This window comes from Ostrea edulis, chromosome 6, assembly GCF_947568905.1.
Source record: "Ostrea edulis chromosome 6, xbOstEdul1.1, whole genome shotgun sequence".
In the NCBI taxonomy this organism is placed as follows: domain Eukaryota; kingdom Metazoa; phylum Mollusca; class Bivalvia; order Ostreida; family Ostreidae; genus Ostrea; species Ostrea edulis.
The window spans coordinates 84,888,568-84,908,658 of record NC_079169.1 but is presented as its reverse complement, the minus strand read 5'-3'; the positions used below and the strand labels follow the sequence as shown (position 1 = coordinate 84,908,658).

Here is a 20,091-nt window from a genome sequence, read left to right as displayed (position 1 = left end):
AAGGTTTCATTGAAATACTTCAATATCAGTACCAAAACCTGGGAGTCAACCGCCTCAGACAGACCTTCCTGGTGCTATCACATGAAAGGAGCCAACACAGCAGAAAAGCGTAGGTCCCCCCAAGCCGAGCAGAAACATGCAAGGCTAGAGCCACCACCAGTGCCTACCCACTTGTCTTGCCTGTGGGAGAGGCTTCTTGTCCTCAACAATGGAAAATAATGAACAATGATCACTCTCACAACTCCCAAAACGAAACCCCAATATAGAGAGTAGGGCAAACACAGACCCCTGGAAATATCAGGTGAGATCAGACAAACACAGACCCCTGGAAATACCAGAGGTGGGATCAAACACGGACCGCAGGAAATACTAGAGGTGGGATCAGACAAACACAGACCCCTGGAAATACCAGAGGTGGGATCAGACAAACACAGACCCCTGGAAATACCAGAGGGGTATCAGACAAACACGGACCGCAGGAAATACCAGAGGGGGATCAGACAAACACGGACCGCAGGAAATACCAGGAGGGATCAGACAAACACAGACCGCAGGAAATACCAGAGGGGGATCAGACAAACACGGACCCCTGGAAATACCAGAGGTGGGATCAGACAAACACAGACCCCTGGAAATACCAGAGGTGGGATCAGACACAGACCGCAGGAAATACCAGAGGGGGATCAGACATACACAGACCGCAGGAAATACCAGAGGTGGGATCAGACAAACAGACCCCTGGAAATACCAGAGGTGGGATCAGACACAGACTCCAGGAAATACCAGAGGTGGGATCAGACAAACACAGACCCCAGGAAATACCAGAGGTGAGATCAGACAAACACAGACCCCTGGAAATACCAGAGGTGGGATTAGGTGCCTAGGAGGAGTAAGCATCCCCTGTTGACTGGTCACACCACACCCAGTTTAACAAATTCTTCTACAATATTCATCTTTATTTCTTGACCCTAGAAATCTTGTACAAAAGACTTTCCAAACAACTTCACATTAAGCGCCACTAGGAGACTCCAAAGAGAATCAGACGGTGGACCTGGACTACTTGACATCCATGGTTCGTGGATATCAGATTTGATAACCGACACTGTATTACCCTCCCGTTTCACTTGATTTTTTTTTTACTTCCTAAACTTTTCAAACAAGACTCTCTAAACCAATTGTTGTGGTGCTCATGCAATGGGAATTAAGACGACATGTGCATGGACCACCAATGAAATCTTGGTGTCGTGAACAAACTCCAGAATCTGCCACTCATTTATCCATGATCCACAAATCCATGCAAGTGCCACCTTGCCAATACAATCACAACATCTACTGAAAGCATTCCTCAGTCATTTTGTGTGATGGATAAAAACATTTCTTGCTAGGGCTACACAATGCTGACCCGTCTACACAATGCTGACCCGTCTACACAATGCTGACCCGTCTAGTAGCAAACACAACAACCATCAAATCATATCATCCGAGTTCATTTAAATGAATAACAAAGAATATACAATATGTGTTTTAATATGAAGTAGTGATTCTTATGTTTAAAAAATATGAGAATATTTGTAATCATTCACATTTTCTATGTCAAACAAATTGTATACCATCAAAAAGTAGCATTCATATGCATAATTTTCATCATCAAATGCAACAAACATCAACCCATCATTGCAAAAATTAATAGTTATAAATAAACATAGAAACCTGAGACGGAACTCACAATGCATTTACACAATGCCTCAACATGCATCAGTTTGTCTAGGGGTTTTAATTAAAAAAGTGAGAGAAAAGAAAAAAACAAGCATTATCAGCTTAAAACAATTAAAATCAGGAAACTGTCAGCTGTAACAGGACTGCATATGATGCAAGTCAGAACTAAATTCAAACTCTAGATGCAACTAGTTTGTGCTCTAAAGAAACAAATTGAACAGGTATAACAGCATAGAAACAGTCATACATCACAAAGTTAGAAATGAAAGTCAGTTAGCGTTATATGTACAAGAGGCACGGATCTCGTTGACAAGAACCACAAAATGTTTATATATGTGTGTGCGCGCGATTTCTTAGTTTTTCGTTGAATACACATTTTTCTTATTTTCATGGTGATCAAAGAAGCAAAACTTTTTGCAATATACAAAAACAGAGTAGTCTCCCCTTCAAAGATACCATTTTCTGACAAATCCGTAATGCTGATACCCGTGAAAATTGAAACCAGTATATAGAAACTACACACACACATGTATATATTTGGTGGTTGATGGGCAACAAATCTGGAAACTGCACCTTGTAGCTCATTTACAACAATCAAGTCAATGGTGTACATGTATGTATCATCAACTGATTTCATTTAAAATCTTGCTCCTTCAAATGTCCCACTAACAGTAAACACTCTGATTAACCCACACAAAGTGATCTTAATGATCTCGTATCGTAATTTTTAAAAATTAGAATGTCCCTTAGCCATGATACAAAGTTCAAATTTCTTTTCTTGTAAAATTCATTTTCCAACAAATATTCCCATTATAATGTTGAAAGTGCTAGCTGTTTTAGAATTCAATCAGACAAAAACACCAGCTATCACTCATACTCAAGAGTTTATAAATCTCTTCTTTCCAGAGGGGCACCAACTTCAAAAAACAAGATGGCACACTTTGTTTTATTTATCAACCCTGCCTCATACCAATTCAAAATCAACAGAATTCATATTACAGCATCTAACAATTACTGTTATTTCTATACAGATCCTTTAACATTATCAACACCAATATGGAAATCCATCTTTTAATTTTGAATGACAAAACATCTGCTAAGTGATACAAAATAATACTGATTTGTAACTTGGTGTGCATTTTTTCTCTCTTAAATTGTTTTATGACATACAGTAAAGAGGCATGTTCATGTATATATAAAACAAAAATCCTTAATGATATGTACCAATGGCTACAACTCACATCAGAAACATATAACTGACCTCATTCTGTTTTCATGATCATACTGTGATCTTGCTTACATCTCAACATTTATACCCCTGCTCATCTCAGGCGACATAATTTTGTCATGTCAATATTTGTTTGAATATACAAAACCTGGTTTTACTTCAACACAGTCTCTCAATTTTAAAAGTGTTTTAAAACCTTTTCAGTTTTACCAGATAAAACGTGAGGTCACTTGAATTTCTAACACACATGTACATTTATCTACAGTGTATCAAAATATTAATGTAAGCGAGTGATACTTGAAGTACTCCAGAAATTGCCCAAGAACATATAATAATGGTCAACAAGTGCTGAACACAATTCAAGATGCAAAGGCTGGCATTGTGACTGGGGTTTGATAAACATTGGGTTTATAGCAAGATTTTTAAGCAGTGTGAATGATGATTTTTTTTCTTCAGTTTTTTAAATGGTGCGTTTTCTTACTCTATTAGATCAATCAATGTACTGCAATAGGAAGTTTGAAAAAATTGGTTAGTTCTGAAAGGATGATTCATGCACATAATTATGAACTAAATCATACTCGGACAACTTTAGAGATTATAATCAGAAAAATTTTCATTATTCATCATCGGAAACAAAGAATTCATCAATGGTAATCATAGGTCATTTGGATTTTACGATAGCCAACATTTACTTCAGAACAAATTTATATATTCTAATTTTTGTGCTCAGATGTAGTTATGGCAACCTATATATGTTTTTTTAAAAATGAATATACATTGTTTTGCAGAATGAAGTACAGTTTTCATCATATATAAAGAAGCATCATAATTATGAGAACTGTACAAATTCTCTTGGATTTTCCTAGTGCATTATATTGTAATATATATCTTTCAAGGGGCTGCAATAAATTTGAGATGTACCATTCTCCACTTTCAATTTGAATGAATATTGGTTAATTGATGTTATTTTACTGAAATATGATAGGGATATCTAAAACTTCAGAGTCTGAACATCGTACAGACGTCTTCCTGTTACAAACTACAGTAATGTGGAATACTTTCATGTATTTGTCAATGTTTGATACGGTCCCCCATATTTCTTGACTAATTAAAGGTCTCTTGTCATATATTTGCCGAAAAATCTCTAATGAGGAACGAAATGGGATTCTTCCTACATAAGCTGTAAATGTTATCTGTATACATTTATATGTTATGTCGAACGCATGATTTTTACAATTTTACCTCACAGAGGAACATTTTGTATGTATTTAGATGATAGAAATGTTTCCCGATTATAACCAATCAAGGAAAAAATATAATCGATCAATATTGGTACCTGAGAAATAAATTGATTGATCGTTTCTTCACTAACAAAAAATAAGCTCCTGTTTTATAAAATGGATTTTCTTACATTGAGGACATTGACTTTAGTGAAATTTTAACACTGATTTAACCTTTTATTGACCTTCCAACAATGTACATGTAGCTGAATATTGGGATTTACACTTTCACTTAATGCCCAAGATCTTGTAAAATACTGACAGGTCAAAACACAAGTAAATGTCAAAAACTTGCATAATTATTTCATACTAGAAGCATGATCAAACACTATGTGTTGGACATATACATGAGGTATAATTCTAAAGAAATCCAGATTCAAAACACAACTACAAACATTAAAAGCATATCAATCTCTCAAACCTTCAACTTTATATGTACATAGGTTCTCTCACCCACTGTAGAATAAAGTATCATACAAAAAATTTCATTCATAATCATTATACTAGTAGTAAGCTATATACAATTGTACACCAATCAGAAATGCAAAATACCATACAACTCAGATTAGTATGCAGTAACAAAGTATAGTATCTAGTGCCTTGCTCCATTTACAATCAATGTAGATGTCAGACGTACATGTACAGAGTACCAGTATATATACACGTACATCCATTCAACAACAGACATGGGCCACTAAATCAGATTTTATTTTTGAGCCATATTACAAAGAAAATCATTAACAAAAGACAAATTACAATGCATGTCCTTGGAAAAGTGAAAATGTACCTGCACATTTCACAGAGATCTAGATGTGTCAGTATGCAGCATTGTGTTAGTATGGAGGAAGTGGGGGTTTTGAAGGGGGGCATTCACCCGGGAGAGGTGGAATAGCATCATCAGCTAAAAAATCCAGATCACTAAGATCAGATACGGGTTGATATCCATACTGCTGACTTGCTGACGAAAACTGGTAAGTCTGAACAGGAGGAGGGGGAGGTGGAGGAGGATAGTGACTGGGCTGTGGGGGGAGGGGTGGGGGTAAAGGGGGAGGGGGTGGAGGGGGGTTTACACGAGATGCACTTGCTAGCATAGCTTTCCTGGAATCTATGACTTGAGATAGTGTATCAATGTGCTTTTGAACAGCGACATTTGCTGATAGGGGAGCCGATATAAAGTCATTGTCCGATGTCAAAATGTCACTTCCAATATCACATAAGTCCATGCTGACCACAGAATGATTTGAGAGACTTGAAGAGGACCGTCTCATGTTTTCTGCACGCTGAATTTTGTTTCGCTGCTGTTGCTGCAAATCACTGTTTTCTAAAACACCTGTAGGACTTAATGGCCTTTTCCTAGAGGGGTGATCACTGTTAGTAAGCGGACTACTGCCATGTAACTTTTTCGATTCCATTTTCACTTTTTCCACATTTTTGTCCCCATCCCCCACATTCTTTGGCAGACTAATACGAACAACAAGATCTGTCTTGCCATTGGTCCCTGAACTAGAGTGTGAGTGAGAATGTTTTGACTTGTGGGATTTGTGGTGATGACCATGCTTAGAGTGTTCATCCCCCGACCCTGTGCGGGAAGGATGCTTAGACAGTTTCATTGGAGGCACTTTTTGTTCTTCATGGGATGAAGAGGTACCACTGTGTTTCTCGAAATATTTATCTTTTGGTAGGTGAGGAGTTTTAATTTTCAGTTTGAGCGGTGAGGATCCCTCCTGTGATACACTTCCTTCTGCTTTTATTCTCATTTTCAAATCATGACTTTTACTCGAATCTGAAATAAGAGAAGTGTCTTTGGGTGTGCTCTCAAGGCTTTGTCTCAATTCACCCCCGGGTTCTGATTTTACTTTACTTTTGTAAAGGTCCCCCTTGTCTGCTGAACTTTCCTTTTTAACTTTCGGTTTCAGGTCTGGCACCCGAGACAAATCTGCAATCATGTTGGCATCCATGTTAACTTCTGTTTTTATTCTGGAATCAAAGTTATGTAACTGTAAATCTGGTATCCCTCCAGGTTCTGATTTTATACGTAACTTCGTATTGGATCCCTTCAGGGAATCAGCACCATGTTTGGAGGAATTATACTTTTCATGGTGAGATCTTTTTGCTTTTTCAGTCTCGAAAGCATGCATTTTCTTTGCGCTGTCACTTTCTAAAGACGAAACACTCCTGTGTGAAAAGTCCTTGTTAAGCATATGTTTTTTGTCCATGTTTGGCAGACTACTGGCACTTTTACTTAAAGCTGCCTGCCTTTCTCGCTCCTTCCTTTCTTTATACTCAGCGAGCGAGGTTTTCTGGATAGATGGCGTTGAGGTATCACTGGTTGACTGAGACAGAGATGCTAGCAATGACTCCCGTACATCCCCGTGCTGTGACTTGGAGTCATTTGATATGGCGTCAAACACATTTTTACCATGGGAGTGAACTGTTGTCTGACTTGTGGTTTCTGTCTTGATTGTTCTGACTTTCTGTTCAGACTTTGAAATGTCCACTGAGGGGTACTTGCTTTGTGACTTGTCATGACTTGAATGAGAATGTTGATGAGGTTTTGAGCTTTTACCCAGTTGCGAGACACTTCCTACAGCGGCTGAGGGTAACAATGTCCCACGAGATTTCTGAGGCACACTGACTTCATCCTTTTCCTTCTTTTCTTTCTCTCCAGACTAGAAAAGATTTAAATACAAAATGATATATATGTTTCCATTAACATAAAGAGTACAACAGCTTCACAAGACAAACTATATCAATGTACCTTCCACGTCATGATCCTCTTTTTCAGTTTGCTTGGACATTTATCCAGAATGTTTAGAAAATCCTGTGTTAGTTCTGTAAAAGAGATATCGAAAATAATAATACTTACTACTAAACCTAACCACTCAAATATTTCATTCACACACACACACACACATATATATATATATACACACACACACACACCAAATCTGGCTTTATAGGGAAGAAATTCTTTAATGAGCAATGTAGAGTATTAAATTTTCATACTATTTTCTTCCAAATAAGATTTGATTTGACATGCAACATTTTATTGCACAACAATACAAATGATCGGAGGTCATCCTCATTGACTGGGTCACCACTAAATCACTATCGATTTGATCGCTGGAGAGTAAAAAAAATCTAGAGTTTGGTCCTACATCTTGCAAAAATTCAGACAAGCAACGCCCAAATGTTGCTGTACTTCATGGGTGACACACCAAGATCACGAAAACATAGATTATTTTTATTCCCTTTTCTTCACTGCACACTCTCATTCCCGGTAATCACATACAAAGTAAATTTATAATATTAACCAATAATTACTACCAAAGGACAATTGGGGATCTCTGAAACATTCAAGGCAATTCCATGTAGTGCCCCTAGCAATAAAATTGCAAATATATCTCAAGACTTGTTTAAACAAGCATTCTGAGAGTATTGCATGGCAATACATAGTCCCCTACCAGTCACAAAAGTTCTTGGATCGCAACAACATTCAAAGTTTATTATGTAATTACGGTAAAGGGAAAAATGGGGAACCAGGATAGGAATGCTTGGAAATCAACCACTATTCAGGTACAAAGACTAGACCAGGAAAAAAGACAACCTATAATTAGGTTTAGGTCTTTCACCAAATCAATGAACTGTGAAATGTAGGTGATCATGAATAATTTAGCTACAGAGTTGTCTTACTAAACTAGAAGTTTTAATGAGTATAGTACTCTTATCTACAGAAATAAGAAACCTGAATGCAAACTTTTAGCTGCATGGTGTGGATGTGACTCTACTAGTTCTTATCAACTTTGTAGAAGCAAATTAAAAATTATCAAATGAACATATGCAAGCACAGCAAATAAAAGTCTGAAAAACTGATAATTCACACTATTTTTCGAAGTCCAAGGACTGTAACTCAAAATTCAAACTTGATCTGTAATGTGTTATGGCAAAGCAATGCACCAAATATCAAATGAATATCTGCAAAAACACAGAAATAAAGTGTGGAAAACATAATGCATGTGATTTTTTTTTTATTCACGTGATTTTTTTAAGTCCAAGGGCCATAACTTAGTGGAAAAATCAACGGACCAAAACCAAATTCAAACTTATCTGTAATTTGTTATGTAAAGCAATGCACCAAATATGAAATAACTATCTACAAGAAATAACTATCTACAAGAACAGAGAAAAAACGTGCGGTAAATAGATTTGCAGGACTGATGGATGGTGAGACAGACAGATGGAGCGCAAACCTAAAGTCCCCTTCGACTTCTAGGGGACTAGTAACTTACAGAAATGATATTTCAGAACATCTTTTCATTTTATTGCATGTAGTTATGGAATTTCTTTCACAATTTGGGGTTGTACAAAGAAATGCGCGATAACTAGAGGAGTGACAAATGACTCCCATGCCTTCCTAAGCATTACACTCATCAATTCATCTTGACAGATACAATTGGGCTCTTATCAAAATAATCCTCACATGGCTAAGTGAACTCTTTAAAATGCAATGGCTTAGACCATTACAACCTTATGGGGGGGGGGGGGGGGAGGCATTTTATTTTCAAGACAGCCACCCATACAATTAAATTTTCCTCTGCTACCACCACCCATACAATTAGATTCTCCCCTGCCACCACCACCCATAGAAATAAGATAAAGAATTCAATTATGAAATTGCCTATATATTAAGATTTTCCTTTCAAGGTAGAGTTTAGTTTCAACAAGTTCAAATTGGTTTTAATCCTATATATTTACATTCACTGAATCTTTTCTCTTATATTTCTTTTAAAATTGGCATTGTTTTCAACAATGAATACATGTTTGTTGCAAACTAGCTCGATTTGGTTTTCTAGTACTACCTGTCTGCATAATCATTACCAAGTCAAAGGTCAAATGGGGTATTGACTTTCATTTAACGTAACAAATGGATCAACTACAGTGTATATATTTTAGAACTTAATTCTAGTTTTTATTTTTAAAAATGCATAAAAATATAAACAACAAAATGTCTTTCTTTGCTGTCTCATTGGGAGATGAAGGTAGCAATCATTGCAGAATTTTTTTTTTTACATATTTTGGTTTCCAATGCAATTTTGGTAGGGAGAAAAAAAGGATGATCTCAGCATATAAAATGAAAGAAAAAATGCAATTAATTTTGTATACTTTGGAAACATGCGAGTTGTAAAAACCTAGTTATGCTTGCTTATTATAAACAAACAGTTTCACTAGACTTATGATGTGGGATTTTGTCATATCATTTCTTGACTAGATGTGCATGTCATTTTTACTGATGTCATGATCTGGGTGCTTGTTAATTGTTGAAATAACAAGAAGTTGGGGGGTTTTTTTTTTTGGATATAAAACTAAATAAAATATGAAATTATACCATTTAAAATTTAAATTCACATATATTGTTACTTTCTTTATTGCTTTTAAAAGACATGTGTCTTATTACATCAGTTACAATATGTATACATAAAATGACATTGTATAGCGGTGTACAAATTAAAGCGAGCAACGAAGAAGAACTTTTCAACAAGTTAGGTTTTCTCGCAACTTAAGTGAAAGACATAGATATTTCCCTAAATTACAAAGTGTACGCATATAGATTGTGACTTTCCCCCCTACAATCTCTCGTACAGGAAACTCGCGAATATTCCGTTTAAAATTTCAGTCCCAAGCACAATATTTACCCGATTTATATCGCAATCAGGCAAAATTTCCACTCTGTTAAACAATGGTACACCAAGTGGGAGATTTCATATCCGATTTACCCCGCACATATCAAAGTCTGTCGAAATTCACACCTTCGGAAACAACGGTCTTGATTCCCTGATCCTTGATTTTGTTGCAACTTTTCAATGAGTTAGGTTTTCTTGCAACTTAAGTGCAAGACATAGATATTTCTCTAAATTACAAAGTGTATGCAAATAGATTGTGACTTTTCCCCTTTGACATGTCCCTCCTACAATCTCTCGTACAGGAAACTTGCGAATATTCCATTTAAAATTTCAATCTATCGCAATCAGGCAAATTTTCCACTCTGTTAAACATAATGGTATACCAGGTGGGAGATTTCATATCCGATTTACCCCCGCACATATCAAAGTCTGTAAAAATTCACACCTTCGGAAACAACAATCTTGATTCCCTGATCCTTGATTTTGTTAAATAAACAACTCAGGTTTTGGTAATTAACCTCACACGACACTGCATATTAATTACACGTTAACCAATTGATAGCTTGGGTATAATAATTGATTCAGAGTGCCAATTAAACAAGATCACTGCCGAACTATTACCTGTGCATTTTAAAACGAAAGTGTTTGGGGCAATAATTCCCAGAATAGTCATGCTCGACTGAAATCGAAAGCAAGAATCGCGTTGTAATTGAAAAATGTACAGTCGTTTCATAAAGGTGGAATTACACAAAAAGGTTGTAAAACTCATGATCGATGGTTGCGTTAGACAGGTGGTCGTTTAGGACAGGTACAATAGATTGGGTAACGCCTTGGAGGGGAAAGTTTAACGGTAAAATAGAGTTATCTACCCATTTATCAATCTTTTTTCCGTACCTAATGTACTATGTAAGATGGCTCCGTTTTTCTTCTTCTTTTGTAATAAAAGAAATGTAACGCGATAAGTTTTTATTTTTATCATAATTCACAGGCACCCATTTTTTTTTTTTATATTAAACTTGAAAGACAACCACCCATACAAATATATTTTCCCAAATCACCCCTACCCATCCAAAAAAATATTGACTGCCCCCCCCCCTACGTTTTTTGCTGAAATAGCCCTAAGGACAAATGGAATTGTTGGTGATGCCATTGTATTTTTGTACTACTACATTGTCGCAAATGATGTTAATCTGTTAGAAACAATTACTTGTATTTATTATGTATTTCTTGATATAATCATCTTGGAATAAGATTACTGCATAAAACTCTTCCATTTGCAAAGATTACCTCCCTTAAAACAGTTTTAAAAAAATCATCCTTGCCAGGTCATTGATTCACAGTTTTCTATAGATGTACTGATCAACAAAGTTTGATTTAAGGATTCAAAATCTTCACGAGCCTACAAAAAGAGGGTTATGACATGCAGTTAAAACTGCCATACTGACCCATGGATTGTATTAAGCGACTCACTGCCATATGTGACCGTAAAAATTTCCTCAAGGTGTCACCCTATCTATTGTACCTGTATTAAACGACCACCTGTCTGATGTGACCAACAACCATGATTTTTACAACCTTTTTGTATGATTTCATGAAATTTTACCTTCAGGTCTTTTTCACCATCTGTATATTTTCGATTACAACACGATTCCTACTTTCAATTTCGGTCGAGCATGGCTATCTTGGGAGTTATCATCCCTAACACTTAAAAGGATGGGTAATAGTTTGGCAGTGATCTTTGTTGGGATTTTGAATCAATATTTATACCCAAGCTATCAATTAACGTATAATCAACATGCAGGGTCATGTGAGGTTAATCAACAAAACCTGAATTGTTTTTAAAAAAAACCAAAATCAAGGATCAGTGAAACAAGAACATCGTTTTCAAAGGTGGGAATTCCGACTGACTTTGAGATGTGTGGTATAGAAAGGTGTGAACATCTACCACCTGGTATACCATTATGTTCAACATTGGAAAATAGTCTGACTGGCACATAAATCAGGTAAATAGTGTGCTTCGGACTGAACAAAAAAAATACTGGGATAACTGGAGTATTCGTGATTATTCAAAGTTTCTAGAATCATTGAAGTGTAGACATAACCAGGACTAGCGGCTCACTTTGACATATCCCCGAGTATTTGACACATCCGATGTTTCAAGAAAGTTGCCGGCACTAGTTCAAAGCAATGTCTTTATTCCATGCGTATTTATTCAAAACAACCACGCAGGCAGACTAATATATTCCCACACTCTACTGGCAACAGCTAACTCAATCAAATGATGTACCAGCTATTCTGATGTATTGAATTTTGCAAGTCAAAAGTCAATGGTGGTGATATTAAAACCATTATTCAATCAAAATCAAACTGCAGCACACATTTCAGTAGCACCAGATTGCAATTTCGTCGTGTTTTAAAAACCAAATTTATGCCAATGAATAGGAATAACCCTAGAAAAATAATAATAATGATAATAATAATATTAATAATAAAAAAGAATGGGGGAAAAAAATGTAACAATAAAAAATATCAGTAAGGGATGTATTATCAGAAATTACCTTTTCTTGCTTAGTTTATTTCTGTGCGTAAAATATGGCATTAGGATGTCCCCACATTTTAAAATCTTCCCTCCTTCTTTTGAATGCTTTACCTGTTAAGAGTTCTGGTGTAACAGACTGGTCAACATAATAGTACCAGGGCCTGCCTTGGTTGGACGTAGGAATCTGTAATACATTTGAAAAAAAAGAAGGTAGTTTTACATGTGTGTGTATTTTAAAATTTCATAATCGACTATCAATACAGATGTGTCTGAACAAATTTGTGACTGAAAGATAGGATATGTCCATCATACACATCCCAGACCCAATGGTGTAATATACGTACACATATGCATAACGGGTTTTTTTTGGCCAGTCTCCTGGCACAGATCATAATTAGATATCCGAATATATATATATATATATATTGAGCTGTTCTGAGAGGACTGATTTCCCCTCACGAGACACTCTCTCTCCCCCCCCTTCATCCTTTTACTTCTTATGATCTTAAACAAGTTCTCTACATCAGTTGTGTCAGAACTTTTTTATTTACACCATCATTTTATTTTTGTTCAAAACTATCACATAAAAGAATTTTATATTCTATTGCAGGACTTGAAATTTGTGGTCATCAAAAACAACCGTTTGACTAATTCATCAAAACATACATTTCATTCCAAAGATTTTATCACGATAATATCAAAGTAGTTTCAAATCAAGCACGAATTCCATAAATGTTATCATTCTTTTTTGAATATTCTCATAAATCAAATGGATCGATTGATTGTATATCATTTAACGTCCCAATCGAGAATATTTCACTCATATGGAGATGTCACTATTGCTAAGGAAGGGCTACAAAATTTAGGCCTATGCTCAGCGCTTACGGCCTTTGACCAGGGAGGGATCTTTATTGTGCCACACTTTCTGTGACACAAGACCTCGTTTTTTGCAGTCTCATCCGAAGGACCCCCTCCCCCCCCCCATTTTAATTTAGTCGCCTCTTAGGACAAGCAAGGGGTACCGAGGACCTATTCTAACCTGGATCCTCATGGGAATTAATTAATTGGACATCTTTCTTATTGATAAGAAATTGGAAAAAGTGATATCAATATACTCCCTCAGACTTTGGGAGTACAATGATAAATGTGAGATCTTCTTTATTCTATTTTGATTCATTATATATGATACACCTGTGTTCCTACACTCACCTCCCAATTGGACCATTTACAAGCCAACTCCACGCATACACAGGACACCACTGTAGGTTTGTACTGCAGACAGAGGGTAGTTAGGTGTAAGCTGAAAAGAAATGCAAAATGTCTAGACATTTGTTAAATGTGTGGCTACAAACACTGTGTTCCACATATATGAAAAAAAAGTTTTACAAACATGTATATCCCCCATGCCCTCTCAACTATTGAAATGGGTCAACTTAAAATTTGGAATGTTTACAATAAGTGAAAAAAGTGGTTACCAGGGTACAAAGTTTGAAGTCTATGAAGCAAAGGGTTCACTAAATACTGAGTGAACAAAATTTTCTGATGTTGGGGGCAGTTAGACTCTTTGACCCATTTTCTTGTGACCTCAAAATCAATTGAGGTCATCTACTCCTGAAGGGGTACCAATGCACCATGTTCGAAGTCAATCCAGTGATCAGTTTTTAAAATATTGAGCAGACAATCTTCTTACATGCAGAAAACTTTAACTTCTGAACGTTGACCTTGTATTAAAATCAATAATGATTATATACATTTGTACATATACTTCATAGGGTATACATGTATACCAAGTTTAATGTCTATGAAGCAAAGGGTTCTCATTGAGCAGGCAATATGTCTGAAACAATTGAACCCTGACCTTTGACCATGTGAACTAAAAAAATCAATAGAAATCAGTTACTTCTAGGGGGTACCAATGTACCAAGTTCAATTTTTGTCAAGCAAAGGGTTCTCAATTTTTCTTAATTTCAAAATTATGAAAATAATAAATGAAATCATTTTTCATAAACGTATGAACATAAATACTGACTTGGCAAAGAGTGGATAATGCCTTGTAACCAGCACCTGATTTACAGGTTGTTTTTCTTTTTTATCTTGAGCAGTTTGATAACTAGATTTTGAAATCAGTAAATAAATTCATCACTGGGATCATGACTATATATATACTAACTACTTCATCAACTTGATTACAATGTCAATTGGCATGTTTAAACTTTATTATCATTCTATTAAAAACACAAACCCTTGCCCTCTAAAGTAAACACTCAAGTCACTAGTTATATATGAATTCTGACCTTGACTTTACTTAAGTTATCATCTGGAAATCATTTCATGTGATCTATGAATTTGACCTTGGTCTTTGACCTCAAAATCAATAGGCATCTCTTCAAGTCATAGGAAATTATGGTATGAAATTTCATTATAAAAGCTCAAGGACATTAAGAGATACTGATCTGGAAACAGAAGTGTGACAGACAGACAGAATGACGGATCCCCTACTTTTTTCACTAAAAGCAGGGAGAAAACAAAATGCTCCCCTGCCACATCCATTTCACAATGTGAAACAGAGCAAGTCATAGTCTAACCTCACCATTAACATAACACATCACAAATGGGAAATGACACTTGATATTAGAAACATATTGCATGTTCCTCAGCAGCTAGTACATAGTCAGGTACAGATGCTTCTGGTCTGTGTAGGTGAACAGTATATCAACCAGTGGTACTTTCATTTTCTAGTCTCAGAGAAATATGTATGCAACACAGTATTAAAACCAACCTGTTTGTTGCCAAGAAGTAGGAGGTCTGGGCTAAGTCCTTTGGTGCTGTTGTTGCCCAGGAAAGAGAAAAAGCTCCATTAGTAATACATACAAAATATATATCACCAACTGAATTTCCCCCGAGGCAACTTGCTTCATTGCATTAAGAGAAATTTCAGGTGAGTAATTTGAAAATTACTATCACAACTGGTTTACCTCACTTTTGTGGTTATTTAGTGGCATATTGTTTAGGCGACCTATGTCTGACCTTGCTTACAGAAGGGAAGCAAGGTCATTTCTATTGACAATTCTTCATACGTAACATTCCAACATTTACAAAAATGAGGAAATAAAAACAAACCCACCAATAAACAACAAATCACATGAGAGGCCTATGTGCCATATCGCTCACCCGAGCAGTGATTTTAATTTCTCTCTCTATATATTAACACAATTAGCTTTGTGGTTCTCTCAAGAGAAAGATTTTTAAAGATTTTTTGTATATAATTTGATGTTATACTTTAAAAATCTCTACCAGGGTGAAAACAAATCTGAATCTACACTACATGAGGATGCTTACATCTTCATTTGACAATTGTATCCTTGCATTACCTGAATAGAGGATTAATAAAATTCCTGTATATCCTAAAGTAAAACTTGAGTCTCCTACTGTGGTTCAATCATGGCCCTAAGGATCGTGTTGTTTGACCAAAAACAAAAATAAAATTGGTTCTCAAGCCCCTACACATTTATCTACTAAGGATCATGATGTTAGACCAAAAATGAAAATATGATTGGTTCCCATGCCCTGCCACATTTATCTTTACCTTGATATATACAAAACAATTTCAGAAAAAAAATCAGAGTATTTCGGAAATTGTTGCTTTGTCTTGACTGGTTGTAAATGTAGAAGGCCCGGATCTGTATTTGTATACAAGCTGATTCCATGATCCAGTTCCAGAAACATTCAAATCGCATCTTAAATTCAGAAGTGATCAGATTTTCATTTTACCTATACAAAGATAAGTTTACAGGCCTTTGAAAACCTTTATAAAATCCTTAATAAAAATTTTGACGATGTGCTTGGAGCAGACACTGATGAAGAGGCTAAGAGCACCTGCTGTCTCTGCAGGTAAAAATAACCTTAGGTCATGGGATACCTTTTCTTCTACATGCAAGTGCCCAAACTACTTAAACTTCAAAAAGTTGTTACCTACACTGTCTGTTTGACAAGTGATGTGTTATGCTGCTGGTAAGCTTTCTGCGCAGAAACAGAAAAGATTCATTGAATTATCCTTATGTGGATGTGAATAACGGGGTCTCAAAGCTTAAGATTTTATCAAGCCCCCCCTCCCCCTCCAATTCTGTTAGACACACTTTTCTTGTGGAAGAACTTGTCTTGTTTGAGTCCAAGTGAGATTTTGTATTTCAGTAGTGCTTTCTAAATGGTATAACATGGAAAAAAATGCCCAAACAAAAGACAAATGACTGTATTTGAATGTTTATCTAAATGATGTATTGTAGTAATACATAAATGTTCTTGAAAATAAAAAAATCCTGCCAGCCTCATTTGATTTTCTGAAAGATGGCCCGAGAATCAACTTCGTTTTGTTTAGCCTTAACAAACCTGAGTCTATAATATATGAAGATGCTTACATATCAATCAGTTTAACAAATTATAGACGTGTGGTTCTTGGAAATTCTTAATCTCGCCCCATAGGATCACAATGTGAACAAATTTGAATCTACACTACTTAAACTTCCCAAGAGATTTTTTGTGGCAAGATTGATTGAATCTTGAGATGTAGAAAATATTAACTCGTTAATGGCAACAACCACCTTATATTACAACAGAAATCTTGATCAGAAAAGCTCACTTTAGATTTCAGGTCAGCTAAAATCCACTCACCTTTCACTAACTGGCAGGTTTTCACAACATTTGTATGGGGATGTTCAATGGATAGATCAAAGCCTGTAAGAAAAATAACAATTTAGTGTTCGGCACTAACAAACAATTGAGAAATAAGCAGTATATTCACAATTCTGGAATGGGTATGTCCAAAACACACTGTAGTTTTTATATTACTGCCCACAATCAATGTTACTGTTCTCAATGTTTAAAGATTTTAACTGCTTGCTGTGTGAATATTAAATGTGAAGTAACAGCCAGCAAGCATTGATTTTGGGGAAACAGGTCTTCTAATCATGCCATTGTCAACTTTTGAGAGGAGTAATTCAAAATGTTGGAACTTCACATTATTGGACAGGAAGTATTATTTTCAAAATTTCCCAGTCCAATTTTTCTTATGGTAAAACAATCTTTAAGATTCATTATAGAATCTACATGCAATCAATCAGCCTCACCAATCACAAAATTAAAATTGGACACATACCTAAAGTCTGTAGCAGGATGTTTTCATTAGTAACCAGTTGATGAGTTTGTTCCATGTAGGTCTGAAAGATAACAAAAGGATTATTTTATTTGTAGGTCTGAAAGTTAACAAGAGGATTATTTAATTTGGGTTCATCTCTTTTCAAGATATTGGGCAAGTATTTAAATGAAATTTTTCTGTTCCTTTAAGTAATTTAATTTTTAACTACAGAAAAACTAGCTTCATTATTGCACAATATTTACATATACAATGTTTTAGCCTTTGAAATCTTTACAAATTGTAATGCTAGCCATCTCAGTAGTGAACAATGCATGCATGAATCTGATAAATAGTTCCTCTATCTTAATGCATGGGAATTCTGATAGAAATCGAAGTGGAATGTAAATATAAAAATACACGTCATTCTTGAAAATACACGAGGGTATGAACGGCAATGCTTCACTTTTCCACCAACGCGCTTCATGAAGAGCATCACAGTTCAAACCCTCAAGTATTTTCAAAAATGCAATATCTCTTAATAATAATTGCGTGTTCATCTACGTACATCACTGTTAATATCCAGAGTGTCCTGGTTGAGGCACTTGTGCAGCGTCTTGATGACATGCTCCAGTTTGCGTGGTTGCTCCTCCACCTTGGCAGCCAAAAACAAACTTGCCGCAGCCATAGACTACAAAGAGAGATATAGTTTATTATCTGAATACCGAACACTGTCAATCAAAATGTGATTTCATTAAAATTGTGCTGATCCAAGAACAACTATACCACAATTTTCTTTTAGATCATTTCCTACACTTAAAATGAATAATTCTTAAAAGATATAAATTGATACATTATTTAAAGGAGTTCTATTCTACCAAGGGGGCATACTCCATAGCAGATTTTTTTTTTTTTTTATATGGATGTCTAGTTCAGTGAATTCATAATTTTGTAAAAAACAAATTTCTTCCCTCCCATACAAGTTTGAAATTATTCGAAGGTTCTAATGCATATCGACTGGTTGATGTACCTTCCAAAATTTACTTTCATGTTCTAATGAACCACATAACTGAACATAAAAACAGGTCCTCTAACATCCAAAGTAATCCATTCATTATTGTTACCAAGTAGAAACTGATTTTGATCGATTCATTACTCAAATGAACGAAATCAATTTTGCTTTGCACCAATGCAAAATGCCCTGTTCAGTATACTTTGTTTTCATATTCATATATAACATCATACATGGTGTTTTATTTAATAACTCTGTTGTTTTCAAATGCTTGATATTTTAAATTCTTCAATGTATTATAAGCCTGTTTGCTCAGTACTCCTCTTTTAAATTTAATGAAGTATTCAGACTAAGGAATAAGGGGTCAAGATCCTGTGAATGGATTGATTTTCTAGTAATATTATTTACTGCGTGTAGTTCTCTTAGTGAGATCAACACGGCACAAGTAAAGTATTACTAGCTCTCATTTTAGTGATGGATTTTTTTGTTGCAAAATTGTGATTTACTAATTCAATGACAGAAAAAATAAGGTTTATAAACTTTTGCTATTGATATTTGTGTTAGAAACCTATCTACATGATCTAGAGGCTTTCAATGAAGTAAAAGTACATTATTGTTTTCCCGTACAAAAATTGATTTCTACATAATGCTATATATTCAATAGAAACGAAATTTTTAATTTGATAAAATCTTAAAAACTTGATTTTATCAATGACTGGTGTTACATACAAAACTATCGCAATATCACATTTTTGTAACAAAATAAAATTTTCAAATTGAGAGCTATTGTAGCATTTCTATTCATAAACTTATGTTCTTCAAATCTATAAGGCATAACTTTTATGCCTCCAGTTCAATAATTTCAAAGTCCAATACTTAGAACACTCAAAATTATCTGGAATTTTTTGTTGTGCGAGTTTGTGATGTGCTGTACAATTAAAAAAAAATCCTTGCATGCCCTTAAAAATATTTGAAGAACAAAAGATATACTTACATTTCGATGAAATGCTTTGAATGAATGGAACATGTAAAAGCGGTGCATGTAAACAATAGCTGTGTTGATACATAATTGATTACTGACATTGGTTAAGGATAACATGACACAACACATTTTACTGCATAATCTTCATCAAATATTGAATTCTACACTAGTAGAAATAGATTACAATTACTTTGTCCAATATTATTCTATTACATATATGCCAGAAGTATTTTAACAGTATATTTATTTATTTAATTAATACTTGATATCATTGACTCTGCTTTGTAACTCTACATTAACAAATACTTGCAACACAAACAAGGCAAAGCATTGATTATTTATTTCATCACGGAATCACGTGTTCACGACTTCATATCACGTGACTGCTATGGAAAAAATGCCGGTTGAGATTTGGGTCAATGTTGTGCGCAGATCGTCGGAGAAGAAATTTTAAATTTCACATATAATCCACGTGTGGAACTGGATAATTCCGAATGATTATTATTCATAACAATTCAGGTAAGA

General features: G+C 35.2%; 2 protein-coding genes across 4 annotated transcripts in view; one reads left to right on the top strand and one right to left on the bottom strand.

The window, feature by feature from the left end:
- Positions 1-1,471: 1,471 nt before the first annotated feature.
- The window catches only part of LOC125647001 (cyclin-T2-like), a 27,448-nt gene continuing 8,828 nt past the window's right edge, over positions 1,472-20,091 (bottom strand). For both annotated transcript variants that reach the window (XM_048873698.2, XM_056141112.1), the window contains 9 exons: positions 19,579-19,660; positions 18,141-18,263; positions 17,597-17,657; positions 17,113-17,175; positions 15,224-15,269; positions 13,654-13,744; positions 12,556-12,628; positions 6,983-7,056; positions 1,472-6,893 (listed from right to left, as the gene is read on the bottom strand). In XM_048873698.2, coding sequence (XP_048729655.2) covers positions 5,058-6,893; positions 6,983-7,056; positions 12,556-12,628; positions 13,654-13,744; positions 15,224-15,269; positions 17,113-17,175; positions 17,597-17,657; positions 18,141-18,263; positions 19,579-19,660 — 2,449 coding nt within the window. In that variant the 3' untranslated portion in view covers positions 1,472-5,057. The remainder of the gene's footprint in view (positions 6,894-6,982; positions 7,057-12,555; positions 12,629-13,653; positions 13,745-15,223; positions 15,270-17,112; positions 17,176-17,596; positions 17,658-18,140; positions 18,264-19,578; positions 19,661-20,091) is intronic.
- The window catches only part of LOC125647003 (KAT8 regulatory NSL complex subunit 2-like), a 25,525-nt gene continuing 25,372 nt past the window's right edge, over positions 19,939-20,091 (top strand). The window contains exon 1 of one of the 2 annotated variants that reach the window (XM_048873700.2): positions 19,939-20,085. The gene's annotated coding sequence lies outside the window, so the exon portion shown is untranslated. The remainder of the gene's footprint in view (positions 20,086-20,091) is intronic. The other variant, XM_056141113.1, reaches the window with a different exon arrangement.